Genomic DNA, 17,256 nt, shown 5'->3' with positions numbered 1-17,256 from the left:
GTCAGCAGTTTGCTTGCCACGTGTTTTGCACAAGGGAAGATATCCGGTTAAGAAATAAGATAGACAAAAAAAAAAACCGTAGGAGTTCTCAGTAGAATAAACTGAACTAGTATGTACGTATTTGCAGGAAAGGATCGGAAAGGTGGTTGTCATCATGGTTATTTTCGAATCAATACACGACTCAGCTGTGTCGGGCGTCTTCGTCTTGCGGGCCGTTCACTTCAAGTAAAACTGACATCAATATCACATTCAGAATAAGGAAATTGCGACAATTTTGGACGAGAGTAAAAGATTCCTTTGTACAAAACTGGTCTAAAAATCAGCGACTAATGAAAACCGCTATCTAATTTGATCGTATAAGCTAAGAAATAAAAGCAAATATAAGCTGTATATCTAACATGACTTATAGATCTGTTTGGTGACATCGTCATCGATCGTCAGAATGCCACGGGTATCTTCGTGTTCACTTTTATTGACCTATAATCACGTTTAAACCCAGCTAAAAATTAAAGCTTTAATTATATCTAAATGAAGACAGCTTGCCATAGTCGGCTTTCACCGAGAAAATGTCAGTTATCCTCATATTATTTCGTGAACTTCAAGCACCATATTAATAATATATTTATATAGGGAGAAGAATCAAATATATAGCTTCAATTAATTATTTTTTAGCACGTGCAAGAAATGAAAACTAACTATCACGCTTTTTGTAGACTGAGAAAAGTGAAGTAATGTTTAAAACACGAACAGCAGTGTTTTATCGGGATTTAAAACCACGAGGCGCAGCTGAGTGGTTTTAGACCCGATAAAACACGTGCTGCGAGTTTTTTGAACAGCTTCAAAAACATTCCTGGAAAAGCGTGTGTCAATAGATTTCATAACAATGATTGTTTGGTGAACGTTGGAAATTAGCATACGAGAAAAACATTAAACACCGCATACTAATAAGGAGGAGGTTTTATTGGGTTTTAAAACTACTGCACGTGAAGTTTTATCGACCATTGGTCGACATTTGATAGGGCAATGGGCTTATGAATTATTAATCAGTTTTTGAAACCCTTAAATGCTTTTATGAATTACAATGTATTGTCTTTCCCCAGTAGGGCTGGAAAAGAGCCTTGTGGTTTCTCATGGGCTCCCTCGATACCTTTATTTTAACATTATTATACTGTCTTGTAATTCTTTTTATTGATGCAAAAATAAACTTGAACTTAAACTTGGATCGATCTGAAGAGAAGGCCTATAAACTGCGAGAATACATTGTGCAGCCATAATCACGCATGTTGACAGAATTAGCCTAAGCCTACCCGGCTTTGTAAGGTTTGTTGAGACTTACGTGGGGAGGGGGGGGGGGGGTCAGAAGAGTTTTTACAACTGAACGACAACAGGAATACTACACCGCAGATCGATTTGCCACATCAGACAAGGAGATTTGGGTCAGAGCCAGATGTAAAACATATTTTCAGTGTTTAACTAACAGCTGAATCATGGTAACAGGCACGGGAATTTGATAAAGGAATGAGTATTTCCTCAACTGTTTCAGTCTGCCAAACTTTCTCAAAAACAACAAAAACAGTTTGTTTTGAAAACAGTTATGTAATTAACAGGAGTCGAAAGAGCTTAAAGAGTGTCGGAATGAGAAACTCTGTTCTTTCACAGCTGTCAGTTTGTCGTTTCCACCCAAGTTTTCATGAGTGTTATCGAAACAAAGAAAGAAATTGAACGAAAAACGCTCCCCTGAGCTAGCAAGCTTGTTCACAACCCTTTTGTGGTAAAGAAGAGTGTTTACTTCCGTGAAATCAGCCTTGCTCTCTCTCTTTTCTTTTAGATTATTTGTTGTACAATTTGTTGCTTATTAGATCCTTTACTACAGGATCAGGTACTTTTATTTTGTCGCGGTGGTCCTTCCAAACACAGTTACTAGTTTTTACGGAATATATCAAACACGTGGAAGAGTGTTTCATCAGATATCCAAACACTGAGAAGTAGGTTGAAAAAACGAGGCGCAGCCGAGTTTTTTTAAACGACTTCGAGGTGTTTGGATATCTGATGAAACACACTCTCGAGTGTTTGATATGGCTTCTCAAATTATCAATAATTCTTGGAGAAATTCAAGGCTAAAGTTGGCAAACTTTTATGGTAATTATGATCACATATCCAAACCACGGTCACGGTAGTGATTTTCTTTGTTTTCTCTTGATGAATTATTAATGAGTTTGAGAACGAATAAGCAAGGACAGTTTTCCCAGGATGAGATTTAGTTGAAGTATTTCATAAAACGTATATTGCAAACTGAAGCCAGTGGATACAATCGCAGTTCGACCTAAAGTAAGATGACTGAAAATCAGTGTTGCGAGAGGGTTTGCCGAGAAACCACCAGCTCTCTTAACGTTTCGTTAAAAGACTGTAACACTTGAAACTTCCAACCAGGGAAACAATTCAGACAATAAGAGTTCCTTTTTAAAATTGTCTTCCATTTTAAAATTCGATACAGTGGAACCTCGATTAGGGAAATTGGTTCATTATATCGAGTTTCTTGTCCCATATGTTTTAAAGCCCGGACTGGAGAATATCGTTCGTTATACCCAGGACTTCGTTATATAGAGGTTCTTTAAATCGAGGTTTCACCATATTAAAAACATTCAATGTATAAGGACGATGAAAATCGCCTTCCTTCCATTGCCACTTTGGGGAGTTCAAATCCATTGTTGATATTTGCTTTTTTACTTGTCGGCGTCACAAACAAAAAAAAGTGCATCAACAGGAAAAGATATATTCCATTTTATTTTTTTTTCATTCCAACAATGACATCTTTGATTCGATATCTGAAAAATAGCAAAGCAAAAATTTCTTTCACTCATCACAAACGAGGTTAATACAGAACCCAGTTTCGTCCAAAACACATAGTACAATACAAACTGCCTCGACTTCATGTTCCCAACTCACAAAGCATTCTGGCCTGCAAGGGTCGCGGCTCCTTGCTGCAGGCTCCAGTGAGTATAGGAATCACATATTTTGCAATAAATAAATATACTCTGATGTTCAAAAAGGCTGGCGAAGTTGCGCTTGCGCCATGTTTTCAGAAATCGAAGGACTTCAAAGCAGGCCTTGGTTTGGTCTTAAAACTAAGCGGGGGAAGAGTGGGAGCCAGCCCCGGCCCCGCGGGCCCCCTCCCTAGATGCGCCAATGCTAGTGGGTTCGCCAGTCAGTCATCACGACGTTCGCATCTCTTTCAAAATGCTTGACTAGGGTCATCTTCGGAAGTTTTAAGAATATAATCTCAATTAATTATTTTCAATTTTAAAAGTACGGTTTCCATAACAGAAAGCCTCAGTCTTTAACATTGGATCACGGGCCATCAGATTCGTGATTATGGCTTATCATGATTTGTAGAAACAGGCTTTTCCCACAAACCAGTAACTACCAGCTTGGTAAAATGTGATGGGCGCACTGATTTGCTTTAACCGTTTCACTGTGCAACTCGTACGTTCCACAGCTATCTTACAGCCGAGTGTTCATGGAAGCTTATTGTTTCTTCAAGTTTCACTTCATGTTTTCATTTTTTTCCGAACAAGGGACAAAACTGTAGCTTTAAACTTGGTTTAGCTGCGCCGTTTAACTGATTTGTAACATGAGGTGGGTGCTAAGATTTTCGGCGTCTTTGCCAGCGATATTGATATCCCTTCGAAATCCAGGACTAAAAGTACCCTCCTAGCCAACCTAATGGGCCTTTCCCAAAGCTAGATATGTGGAGACTCCTTGTTAACCTAAACATTTGATAATGACCAATAAGATGTTTTTAACATGTCCATGTGAATTATCAAAGAATAAATTTATATTATTAATACTACGGGCCCTTACATCAAATTAAAAATCACTGAATAAGAGCTTCTTTACTTAATCAGCGGCCATGCCAGTGGATAATCGCTTAATATTTCTCGTTTGTAAAGACCTTTAAATTCGAAATTTTGGGGGTCCGTTCGATCTTGGAGATTGAGAACTGATCAAAACGAAAGTTTTACATATAGGTTCAAACGGTCCAACTGACAATGGCCAGGGGGGGGGCCAGTTATTCAAAGCCCGATTAAGCTAATCTTGGATTAATGTGAACTTTGATTCGAGTTTAGTTACTAATCGGTAAAGATTCTTCCAAAAGATTTTTGGCCCTCAGTTTTGACTTATACATTTCTTTACCTTTAGCTTGAAATTAGGCTTTAAAACCACTTTCTGAAAAGCGAGATGAAAACCTCGATTAACTTTTAATCATAGGTTAGCGTTTATCGGCTTTCGAACAACCCGGCCCAAGAGACCATGGCTAGGAGCCTTTAATTCCTTGATTCAACCCTTTCTTGGGTTATTACGTATGACTAATTGTCATTGCTCTTCTTTGATTGGGTTCCAAAGGTCCCCTGAGACCCGTTCTAAAAATAAATCTACTCGGGAAAGGGTTGACTACAAGGCTTGGTGCGAGAGAAAGAGGCTCTGGGTCGTGGTCTCCTACAATGGTTTAATATAATCGGTTCTAGTCCTCGCACTACAGTGGCCACTTCGCGAAGCAAACTATCAAGATTTCTAATTTGATGCAATTTATCAAACACGAGACACAGTGTTTCATCACATATCAAATACCAAGAAGAGAGTTGAAAAAACGACGCGTAGCGGAGTATTTTTGACAAACTTCGAGGTTTTTGATAGTGTGATGAAACACTGTGACAAGTGTTTGATATAACTTCTCAAACAAGCTGATTTTGAAGGGGAAATTAAGGATGCAAAAACGAGGAGTTTTTCATCAGATATCCAAACACGTCACGGTGCATGATTTCTTTGTCTTTGGCTTTTGAATTATTAATGAGTTTGAGAAGTCATGGCCCAGATCGGTGACACTATGCAGTACCATGAGTCACGAGAGAAAATTCCGTGATACAGCCTGCTACATCTTCTGATGGCGAACACTCAGGCTCGTCACTCTCGACATTGCTTGGTTCGCTTGAATCCGCCTTTAACTTCATGTAATCTTCCTTAAACCGTCCATGACTCAACTCGCGCGGGAAATTGGGCTCGTCGTTCTGATCATAGATCTCTTTCTTTGATCTCGCCGATAACTCCATGTAGTCTTCTTTGAAGCGTCCATGAGTGAAGTCGTTTTGAAGGATAGGTTCATCTTCCTGTGGCGACTTTTCTTCGTCAAATAAAATGTCTTGACGATACCTCGGAGAGTAAATGCTGTCTTCGCGTTCATACTAGAAGAAGAAAACAGTGAGTAACTAGCTGCTGTGTAATTTTAAATTAATAAAAGCAGTTTATGAAAGCATATTAGACAGTGAGCCAATGTAAGAACTCGAAGCTATAAGAATAAAAACATTCCTCCATAAAGAACAATTCATTTGAAATCACAACTTTAAGCAAAAAAAGGAAGCTCAGTTTAATTCAAACGCTCGCAAAAAAACTGCCACCAATCGAAAGAAAATGGATTTAAAAAAAACCCTGATTTCCAGGTCCTCAGGATCCTTTAGAAATGACCGGACGCCTGGGCGGGGTGATTGCCATTTAGCCAAAAATTCGGGTTGGAAATTTAGGAAACTTTTCACGTCAAATGTAAAGGCCTTTTTTCCATTCGTTCCCCTCTTGCAATCTTATTGGTAGATTAAAAAAACCACGCGATGGTGCCATGATGGCGTAAGAAGACAACAAAGTGGACATAGAAATCAGTTTCTGCAAATGAACGGTAATTTTCGTTTGATCGGTTGAAACGGAAAATATGGAGTACCTTCGAAGTCGTGCTTTAATTTTTTGCCGTGAAATTGTGGTTTGATCTGCACGTTCCTTTGCGTTTCAACAGGTTAAACCAAAAATGTTTGGCTTAATGGAAAGCGCTACTGATGTCTCCGGACCGGGTATTTCTTATCTTTCTTCTTTTTTTTACGCCCACTTCAAGATGGCGGATACTTTCCGTCACAGATTTGTGACTAACAAAACAACGCTCCGGTCCTCCAGTCAGCAAATGCGAACGCAAGCGCATGCGCAAATGTAATACAATGACATACACGCAAACATCGAAACGCATGCGCAAGAAAAGGAGGAAAAGGTGTCGAAAAGGTGTTGGCTTGTGCTAGCGCTTGCATTTACTTTCCCGTTTGTGTCGTACGTGTGAACCAGGAGTAAGACATGCATCTTGATTTACTGTTCATATTGTAATTGAAAGGTTATCTAATTAACAAACACAAAAAATCCGTTTTACCCTTTCATCATTAATCAGCACTGTCCACTCTCCCTGTGGTTTTTCTCCCCAAAATTCCACGGACGTGAACGGCCATTTGTCTAGACCACGAGTGGAGTCATCCCTCGGTCTTTTAGCCAGCAATTTTGAAGTTGTCCCCTCGGGGGAGGTGAGCTGAATCACCAGGTCCCCCCGGCGACGATGCGTCAGCGACAGAACCAGCTGAACATGTTCCAAGGTATTGATGGAGTTATCGTTATTTGTGAGCTGTTGATAGCAAGCAAAACGCGATCACAATTGCCACGAACAAAACCGTTAATCTAGAAACAAACTAAAATACATTTATTTATTGGTAGCCATGGCATATGGTTGGAATTAAGAGGTGATCTTAAAAATCTCAGTATTGTACTGTCGTGTAACCTGTGTAGCTGCTCGGCTGGGAGAGAGTGAAAGATGGACATCAAATTAATAATAACAATAATAATAATAATAATAATAATAATAATAATAAAAAGATGCATAACTCGAATTTCCGGTATAACGTAACACTGATCATGAGTATGAAGCAACGACGACAACGCCAACAAAAACTTCACGTGAAAATATGAGTTTACGCTGTGAAAGAAATGTGATGTTACTCAGTATTGAAATCCTAACACTATGCAGGACTTTTTCTCATGAAGCTTGTTTAATATCCCAGCTCTCACTGGTATCCTAAAGCTCATTGGTAGAGCATCCGAACAAGCAATCGGAAGATCATAGGTTTGACTCCTTTCACTGTCTGAAAAAAATTCTAAATGAATTTACGTTGTTGAAACTTATTCGTGATCATTCCAACTCGTTGAACTTGCAAAATACAATCTCCCTATCTAAGAAATTAATCGTCTAATCGGGAGAAACGGGTGGCGTTCAAGTTAAGAAGAGAATGGAAAAAGCGGTGCCCCTATGCTCTCTAAAACCTAGAATTTGGTGATTTTGTGATGTTGTTTAGTTTTTCACAGAACGGAAAAGAAATGTACCAAAATTTATAACGCACGTGCAAACGTGAAGTTATAGTATTGCGATCGAGGTCAGTAACTACCGAATTCGTATCGCACCGATTTAATTGGAAATGGCTGTTCTCGCGCAAACAGGACGAGCAAGCAAAGACAAGGTAATCGGTATGGTATAGAGCGGTCTTCAGTTGATTGTCGTAAAACCAAAACCAAAATGACAATAGACGTAAACAGCGCAATGAATCAACTTAAGACAAATGCATGTCACCGGTGTAAAAGCGCGGGAAAACACGTGCGACCAATTCCCTGAGAAAGTGGCGCCAGTTTTGTTGACCAATCACAGAGCGTAGTTAAGTAAAACCAAAGCAAACGTGTAATTAATTTTTTCGATACTCAATTGAAAACCGCTCTACTACCAAGTTTGACTTCATAAATTAACGCTTCAAGTCATCCTCGTTCCCAGGGCTTTTCCCTTCTCTTGGGGGGCGGGCGAAGGGAAAAGCCCTGGGAACGAGGTTGGCTTCAAGTCATGTGGGTGGGAAAAAGGACTGCATACTGCGACTATAAAAGTATCTGTATTCTTACCTTCAAAGTTAAGCTTCCGTCTGATTCTATCTCCGGCCTGTTTTCACCAGTTAAGGTACCCACCACTTCATGACGCAGTTGTGGCCCAACTTGTCTCCAGTTTTTGGCCGCGTTTATTAAAGACATTGCGTTCAAAACGCCAAAACCATAGCATCTACTGTATTTATGTCCAGCGGCATTCTACAATTGCACAAGCACAAATTAGAATATACCACCATGATTTGAACATTCTAGAGAAAACGGATTAAGAATTGTCGAAAGTAAACTTGGTTGTAAAAGTTGCAAAAGCCACGTAAAAGAAAAAGTGTATTTTACCAAACAAGCCAAGTTGCAACCTCGTTCTCAAGAAACGCAACGCGGGTTCACAGATCCTATTTAGTGAAAAGAAGGAGTCTTATGGGTAAACTTTATTACCTCGCGTTTGTATGGAGTTCTGAGCTGTCTCGTAAATTAGAAATAAGAGAAATGCATGATAAATCGAATTTTGATCGTTCAACAAAATATAAAAATACTTTTCCATTTTATACTAGAGTTTTATAAGCTGTCTGGTTACAATAGGTATCGAAACAAGAGATAAAGTTGTTGATCAAATTTTAGGCGGCTAAAATTGGTTTCCAAGCCTTCCTTACCGTATTCCACGACGAACCTTCGGGATCATTTTTTAAGGCCGTATGAACAACCAAATGCTGCATATCTCGCCAGGTAAGTTCAGGCTTTGCTTCTAAAACCAGCGCGAAGACGCCAGCAGCCAAGGGGGCGGCGCATGATGTTCCAGAAAACGATTCAACGCACTGATTATGTAATGTAGTGGTCACGAGACTGCCATATGCTTCACGCTTGCCCAAACCAACATCACCTGTATACACCACAGCCATGGTAGAGGGGCATTTCTCGTCATAACTGGTACAGAATCCCCCTGGGCTAATAGAGCCGATAGATAAGGTGTACATGCTTGACGTGTAACCATCACAGCTGCAGTCATCAAGTGAACCTCCGCCATTCCCAGTTGCCCAAACAAATATGGCTCCTTTACCTTGTGAGCAAAAAATGAAAATGTCAGTTTTAAGGACGGTGCCTACTAATACCGAAGTATTTTTGTGCGGTTTATGACTATGCGGGAAAAGCAGATCTTAGCAAGAGCTATTGGAATCCAAAAAGAAAATTGGGGGTAACCACGCATTTTTCAGAGATAATTAAGCAATAATATCTCCAAAAAACGCCAAAATATAAAGCAATGTATGGGATTTTTTCCTAAATTGAAGCTTAATTATCTCTGAAAAATGCATGGCTACCCCCAATTTTCTTTTGAGATACCAAAAGCATTTGGCAAGTTCTGCTTTCTTCGTATAGTTTTAAACCGCGCAAAAATATTCCTGTATTAGTAGGCACCACCCATAGGAAACACGAGTATCTCGAGATGTGCAGAACGTATGCGCAGTAACAACAGTAGGCACCGCCGACCGAGACGAACACAGCCGCGCTGGGGACTGGCCTTCTGGTAAGGATCAGAGCAATCAACATTCTGACTTGGGCCCAGTCCCAGTTTGGATGAATTTCAATCGAGGGGAGACTAGGTACAAATGAAATGAGGAGTGCGCATATTCCAGTATTGGCAGAACACTAAATCCAATCTCCTCTTACACTAGACTGACACAAATCATCTTTTAGCGACCGGTTATTGGTCAACGAATTCTTGGAAAAATCTGTTCCGAAAGAGTCAAGTTTCTACAGCTAACTAAGTCTTTTTTTGTTGCCAAAAACTGTAATGCTTTACCAAAGAAACTTGTGATTAACAGTTATATTTCATTGTAGGATTGAACTGTCATTAGAAGGGAGCATTCTCGTTTATTACCCCTCAGAGTTTTCAAATACTTTGTTCCTAAGACCCGGCCGAATTATCGCCCCCTCATATAATGACCTTTCTTTTGTGATTTTAAGTTTCCACGGAAAGATTGCTCCATTTTAAAATACATAAATAATAATCACTCCAAACGTTTTGGAGGATACCTGAAATTTTACTAAAATGCCTTTTACGTGCTTCGTTAAAAAGTAATGAATATTAAGCTATGAAAATACCGTAATGATACGATTTAGCGCCAGGAGCGCTTATTTACTTTTGGTACCTCAAGGGAGGGCGCTTATTTAATTTTTTGAGAAACAACCTAATGTTCTAAACATTAAAATAACTAACAATAACAGAAACCGTAACAGTAACAAATTGTTGAACGTTCAGTTACTTCTAAAAGAATTGTTCATTTTAGCAGTAACAAATATACATGTACGGTAAAGGAAGATAAACCGCGTTTGATACGTACTCTGAAGAAGCTGCAATAATATTAGAATAGGGGGCGCTCATTAGAATAGGGGCGCTTATTAACAAAAACACATTCGAAGGGGGGCGCTTATTGGAAGGAGGGCGCTAAATCGAATCATTACGGTACATGCTTTTCATAGTTTTAGGAAAAACGCAAAAACTTACACCCGCGAAAAATTAATCTGTCTAGTTTTAGACTTCGCAAAATTATCATTAAAACACCCGCGTCTTTCTCTCATTTTCGGCATCATGTTGAAACGTTTTTCACTGCCATACCTATTAATACTCAATTATCAAGTCAATTTTTTAGGCTTCTATTTGTTAACCTGCAAACATTAGCGGCGAGGGCGTCACTCAATACTGTGCGGGGTTTTATCTTAGAGGCCCACACATCATTAAAAGGTTTCCATAATAAATTACATATCGTATATCTACACACCCACGAAAACTGGAAGAGATAATCGATCGGTAGTTTTAGTCTTTGTATTTGTATGGTGACTCATCGAGTATCGCCTCATTGTTACTGGGCAAGCTTGGATGAATTTTAAGCCTTCTAAGTTATAAGGTATTGGCAGATGAAACTTTGTTTCTATGCACCGTTAATGATGAGTCAACTTGTGTATAGTATTGGTAGAAATAAGTGTGAGTGAGGTGCTGATTAAAAAATGAAAGCGTTGTTAACAACAGTGGCTTCTACTGAAAACGGCTAATTGATAAGCATATCAGTAGTTTCCAATGGCCGTAGAATTTCAATCGAGAAATGAATGAATTCTCTCTGACGCCATACTGATTCGTGTATATATATTTCTCTTCTTAATTACAAAAAGAAAACACCAAATGGTTGCTATGTTCTAGACAGCCGTTCACACGTTGAGAAAATCTTTGTAATTTCCATGAACACAAATGAGTCGCCTTACGAAAGGTTCAATTGAGGGAAAAATAACCTGATAGAAATTCGGTCTTCGCATCTGTCCTCTAGTGATCAGTTCAACTGAATTGAATGAAGGAACTAAAATGAGTACTGATGAGAGAAGCACAGTTGTTGCTTTATTAAAAGTATCATGGGGTTTTAACCTCTTTTGTTAAAAATAGAGAAATAAGACCTTCACTTAGCTACAAAATAATTCTAGAAGAACTAGAGGAAAGAAATCAACTCAATCCGTGAAAGGAGCAACTCGTGATCTGTTTTAGCGCATTTTGGAAACAAAAATACGAAAACTTGAAAAACGTTAGCCCAACATTTTTCAAGTTTCAATCCATACCGACCTACTCTGTCTCTGACCAGAGGCAATAATCGACAGTTTTATTGCACTGGGGTGATAGTTTAGAACAAACTTGACAATTATTTCGTTGTTTCTGCTGACAGACAAACATTTTTGGGTTTTCGGAAATGGCAGCAAATTTGCGCGATACTTCCCCTTTAACTCACGGACATCAGATTTATACCATGAGGCGAACTGACTCATTTACACCACTACCGCAAGAGCCGCATGGAATAAGCGGTGAAAGTTTCAGAGACATCAAACTGTTGTGAAGTTAAAGGTGACGGACAAGCTGCAATATTAATAGAGAAGGGATGGGCCTTGTCAAAAAGCGGGCTTTGGGAGTTCTCTTTTATTTGGGTTTTCTCATTGTTCCTTAATAAGGCCCCCAGAAAATCCAGTTTAACTGACCAGGGCATTCGCTGTATTTTCAAATCTTCATGACTGGGTTGCGCCCTCTTCAGGCCTTCCACTGGTGAGTCTGCCACGCGCTTGTCAATCCCGCTTAAACGGTCCGAGGAAAAAAATGTTTGAAAACGTAAAACTTCAAAACCCATAGTTATCAGCGCTACCCTAAGAATAAAACTCGACGAAAGCCGGTTTTCTGACATTGAATGAAAACTGTGTTTCGTGCCATCATAGTTTACAGTGACGGCCATAAACCTCTTTCGTGGACGGAAAATCATGAAAAAAAAAAAAAAAAAAAATACGGAAGGAACTATATATTTCCCCTGAAAGAAAACCCCCTGTCAGAGTACCTTACTAATATTAGCAGTTACTTAATCCCAAAATTGCGAAATTGAACTCAAAAGCACTAACATTTCGCGAATTGGATATCGTCATTTGTAAATCGACAAAAAACATCCGTACCAGCGACATTAAAGCTTTCAATCGAGAAAGCACACAACAGCCGGGCAAACACAGCTGTGTACTGACGTGACGAGCACATTAATAATAAACTAAAGATGTACATAACTTCTTGAAAACGAATAATACTTGGTTCAGGACTATCTTAAAACATCACAGTTGTTTAAATCGTGAATTGTAGTCCTTTAGAAATTACGAGTAAATTCATTTGACAGTATATAGTTTGACAATTGACAAAATGCCGGGAAGGTTATCCGAATAAATACATTGCCTTGACTGACATTTCGAGAAATTCAAATAAATGGAAAACAAACGAGGTGCTTGATGGAGCGTTCTCAGGTGCATAATATGTGCATAATATGTGGTTTACAGCGAGGTGAGAATTAAATTTATAAACGAGAGTTCAGAGTGCGTAAAATACTTTAATAAAAGCAGAACACCGGGCTGGCTTTTTCGCGGCAGGCTTTGTTTTTCTGGTGATTTCTATTTCAACTTTAAACTACTTTACGTCTAAAGACGGTGCGGTCCTTTCAAACACCTTATCTGTTCCTCACTCATTTGAATTGATATTTACTCAAAAAACACATTAAGATTATCTTCGATCCCATAAAACTGTCTTCAGATAGGGTATTGAATTTTGCCATTTGTCATTTACAGTTTGCGGCGCCCTCTTATATCGTTAGCTTAATTTTCGACAAGGTTTCGAATTTAAAAGAACTGAACACATATAACGCACGTGATGAAAAAGCACAGGTGTTGATTTTCAAAAATGTGCAGCTGTCGTAAAATGGGTAAAAATAATTCGTGAGGCGTCTGTTTGAATGAAATGAAAATTTTACGATAACATCAGAAGATTATTTCGCTATCTAAAGATTGTTTAGAAAACAAAACGTCTTCTTATTAAACTAGCAGTAAACCTTGACTTTTCAATTGGACAATCAAGGTACGTTTCTCTCTCTCATCGACAACAAGAGCCTTTACTTGCTTTTAAACGACAGTTTTACATATTTACATTTCCAACCTTTTTTGTTTAAAATCTGTCATTCCGGCTTTGTGAGTCCCCTTGTGAAAATCGGTATCACACGGAACTTTGAAAAAAATTCATTTTAGTATTCAATGTGTTATTTTCTTCTTTTTTTAATTCGTTTGGACCGAAAATAATTGGAGCAGAAGAATAAAGGAAGTTTATTCACTATTCGACGCGTATAAGATCAGGTGAAGATAATTACGTTGTTGTTCCATGACACTGTCGTTTTAACTTTCAGGATAATTAGGACAAAAATTAAACTATGCGCATAACTTAGTAAACAAACACAAAATGCATAACCCGTCACATTATCAAAGCCAAAATCTCAAATATAACCTGATCAAAAACAAAACACGCCACTCCTAACAAAAAATTCCACAATAAAACTGAAGAAATGCCGGAAAAAGCTTTACGATCTTAATACTAAAACGCGACGTAACCTAAGAAAGACCTTGATATAAAACTGAAAAACCATAAACACTAACCATTTCTTCCGTGAAGTGTGCAATTCTTGATAGCTTCTGCACCAAGTTCTTCTGGCGCGCCAAACGTCTCTCCATCATCTTTTGGGCCCCAAGAAGCGCTTTTGATATCAATATAGTCACATTTGTAGCCCAGAGCGTCAGCCTCAACGGCATCCGTGATGGTCCCGTCTAGCATCCTTATTCCGCCGATGGAGGCATTGAAGGCGACTCCAACTCCACAGATGCCGTTATTGGCCGCAGCTGCCACCTCCCCTGCACATTTCGTGCCATGAGCGTTGTCCGGTTTTGAATCATCAGGTAGTGGATCGTCGTCATCATCGTTCACATCTCTGCTAGCGTCCTTGTCGTAGTTTGCATGTAAATCCGGATGCCTGTGATCCAAGCCGTCATCAACGATAGCAACACGAACGCCTTTTCCTGTATAACCATGGTTAACAGCTTCCAAAACTCCCAGATTTCCGCTAGCCCCGATAAAACCACTATCGTAGAGGTACCATTGTTTCGGCCATTCTGGGTCATCAAACTGCCGAATGTTCTCTTCTATTCGCGCGAATCTCGCGGCCCGTGCTATCGACTCGAAGCCTCGTTTGTATCTGAAGAGCTGTGTTTGTTGTTTGGCCCATTTGACCCGGGGGTGATTTAACAACGGTTGAGTATGATGTTCAGCACTCCGTTTGTGACGAGTTTCAGTTTGTCGGTGTTCAAATTTAAAATATCCTGGCAAGCTGGCGATCGGGCCGCGATTTTCAAAACCTAGATTCGCGGCCACTTCATCTGCCAATCCCTCATCGTGCTCATCGAGCTGAACTGCCCAAGAGTTAGTGTAGATTTTGTCGTCAGTTTCATCGTTCTCGAAGCTTTGATCGCCGTTAACTGCTAGCCACAAAAGTAAACCATATAGAATACAGCGGAGACTCATAGTCGACTTCTTGTCTCCTCAGAGCCGATCGCCCACTGTCAAGACAACCGGCTTGAGTTGAAAACTTTTAATAACTATGCATAATGCACTGACGTTAACTGCTCATTTGATTTACAAATATGAATAATTTGTTATTCAGTGAAGCATTTAGTTGACAGCCATGCACAGAACAGGAACACAACAAAACAGAATCATTCGGGCTAATATAGTATTGCTTTGAAAAGAAATAAGCAAAGATGGTAAATTTGTTTCCATCATTGAACATTTGCATTTAAGGTTGGTATGTTTTAGCCTTAATTAGACTTGGTGATCTCTTAAGGTATATGCCTTTTGTTTTCCAGCCGGGGCGGAAAATTAATGGAATATTTTTATAATGAATACAGTTTATCTGACAAGGCTTTCCTGATCATCCATTCGCGCATAAAATCCGACCTCTCCACGAAAGACCGCCGGCAGAAGGTCTTCTTTTTCAAAATCGAAAATCTACCTTTTCCCCTCAGTTTTATACAGCAAGGAAGGTGCGTGGAGACACGCGCGAAATTCCACCGATTTTCGCGAGGGTGATTTACGCACGAGAGTAACCCTTCACATATTCTCAAGAATGACCTTTCTCGGCCGTTCCTGTAGAGATTTGATATGACAGGTGAAGGTAAAGTTAAAGGATTAATCACCAATTATATGATTATTACCTTGCACAGCAGAATAAATAGAGTACCCATGTGAGTACCATTCAATAGCTTTCATTTGAATGGCCATACTCAAAAGTTGGTAGAACAAACTTCTACAGCATAACAACCAGTGCCATTGGAAGTAGTTTTTATTGAATGGGGGCCATTGAGTGGTCACACTTTAGGTTTTCATCCACAGACTCAAAAGTTAGAACCACCTTATACAGTATAATAAACAGTGCTACAGGAAAGTACTGCTCAGTAGCTTTCATCCACAGACTCAAAATTTGAGAACCACCTTATACAAGATAATGAACAGTACCACAGTAGTATTACTCCAAACCTTTCATTTCAATGGTCACTTTAGGATTTCGTTCACACTTTGAAGAGAATAAACGGCATTACGAAAATTTTGTTGTTCAACTGACCGATTGAAATGTAAATGGGGCGCGGATGTCATCCGTTTCCGAACAAACGGATGACATCCGCAGGTAATCGACCTTTTCCGTTCATTTCCAAATTCAGTGTTGGCTTTGAAAACGCCGTTTACTTGTTCTCGTGTGGACACCTAACTGGCATGAAAACGGAACTTTCAACCTCGTTCCCAGGGTCCTGGAAACGAGGTTGCGGAACTTTTCGAAAAATAAACGACGACGTTGCGAGGTCGAATTCAATGGCCATTGTTTTCGAAAACCCGTTTTTCGGTGACCGTTTTCATCGGATTCGGGTGGATGGGAGGCAGAAACGGAAAAAACCTAAGTGTTTTTAAGTAAACGGATATGTCTGGACGGGACCTGATTGGTTGTGGTATCGCGCTGAACTCAGTGGAAAAAGGGGTAAAAGTATTAAGGTTTCTTCTTGCTCAGTGCAGGTCAGTTTTTGTCTTACTCTTCTGTTTTATTTCACAGCAGGAAAGGACAAAAATATAAGAAATGAAAAAAAAAAAAAAAAACAAAAAAGAAAAAAGAAAAAACGTTTCAAGTTTGTCTCATGAACATAGTTTAATGGCCTTATCTCCCACGAGTCTCCTGTAGCTCAGTGGTAGAGCATCGGAACTACAGTTGAACCTCCACTAACGGCGACCTCTCCATAACGGCCACCTCTCTACAACGGCCACATTTTTTTGTCCTGGCGGACAGTCCATACATTAGCTCTTGTTTAAACCTCTCTACAACGGCCACCTCTCTACAAAGGCAACGGCCACTAAAGTGCGTCCCCAACTGCCAAAGTAACCTCTCGACAACGGCCAGTACAGTTCTTTTTTTGTAAAAACCTTTTTTTATAAACTGATGCAGTAATCGACATTTGTCTTCAGAACATTACGTTTCCGTATCCATTTTAATGATGTACGTATTTTGATTGTGTTTCATTTATATTCTGCAGTAAGCATAACTTTTCTGCAATAATATAGCGAATGTTGCGAACCTTGCTCGTTTCGTCTTTTTAGCATTTTGATTCAAAGCATTATTTACGTTTTTATCGTGTAATTTATCTATATATATTATTTAAGATTGGATTGTCATTTTAGGCTACAGTAAGCATGAACTTGGCACAATAAACATGTTGTACTTCCTGAAAAAAAAGTGTCATATTACACCCCTACCCCCCCATAACGGCCACTTTCTTCTGTCCCCAAGGTGGCCGTTGTGGAGAGGTTCCACTGTAGTAATCGGAAGGTCTTAGGTTCGACTCCTGATAGGAGCACTCGGATTTTTTTCCCAGTATGCCCGTGTCACTAATAATACATCATTCTTATGTAAATTATGATCATCTGTGTGAGTGTGGTCCTGAGGTCTGTTTTAGGAGACATTTGACTGACGTTTCGACAACCTGAACAGAGGTCGTCAACATCAGAGTCAAGATAAAGTAAATTGTGGTTCGTCAGCAGATGGTATAAATTCTCTGGTTATTCGACCG

At 39.4% G+C, this 17,256-nt stretch overlaps 1 protein-coding gene across 2 annotated transcripts; it reads right to left on the bottom strand.

Annotated features, from left to right (window-relative positions):
* Window positions 1-4,487: 4,487 nt before the first annotated feature.
* On the bottom strand, window positions 4,488-14,739 carry LOC146451678 (PC3-like endoprotease variant B). 2 transcript variants are annotated; one of them, XM_085098878.1, is made up of 5 exons: window positions 13,753-14,739; window positions 8,427-8,830; window positions 7,798-7,977; window positions 6,223-6,484; window positions 4,488-5,227 (listed from the first exon to the last, which is right to left on the bottom strand). In XM_085098878.1, the coding sequence occupies exons 1-5, from the start codon at window positions 14,669-14,671 to the stop codon at window positions 4,884-4,886; spliced, it is 2,109 nt and encodes a 702-aa protein (XP_084955004.1). In that variant the 5' UTR covers window positions 14,672-14,739; the 3' UTR covers window positions 4,488-4,883. The 2 variants fall into 2 exon arrangements, with proteins under 2 accessions (XP_084955004.1, XP_084955005.1); XM_085098879.1 differs by having other exon boundaries at window positions 4,488-5,240; window positions 6,239-6,484; window positions 13,753-14,737.
* Window positions 14,740-17,256: the final 2,517 nt, after the last annotated feature.

The sequence above is a fragment of the Pavona decussata genome, unplaced genomic scaffold, assembly GCF_977016875.1.
Source record: "Pavona decussata unplaced genomic scaffold, jaPavDecu1.1 SCAFFOLD_386, whole genome shotgun sequence".
NCBI lineage: Eukaryota > Metazoa > Cnidaria > Anthozoa > Scleractinia > Agariciidae > Pavona > Pavona decussata.
The sequence above is the reverse complement of the archived record's forward strand: the minus strand, read 5'-3'. Positions and strand labels throughout refer to the sequence as shown.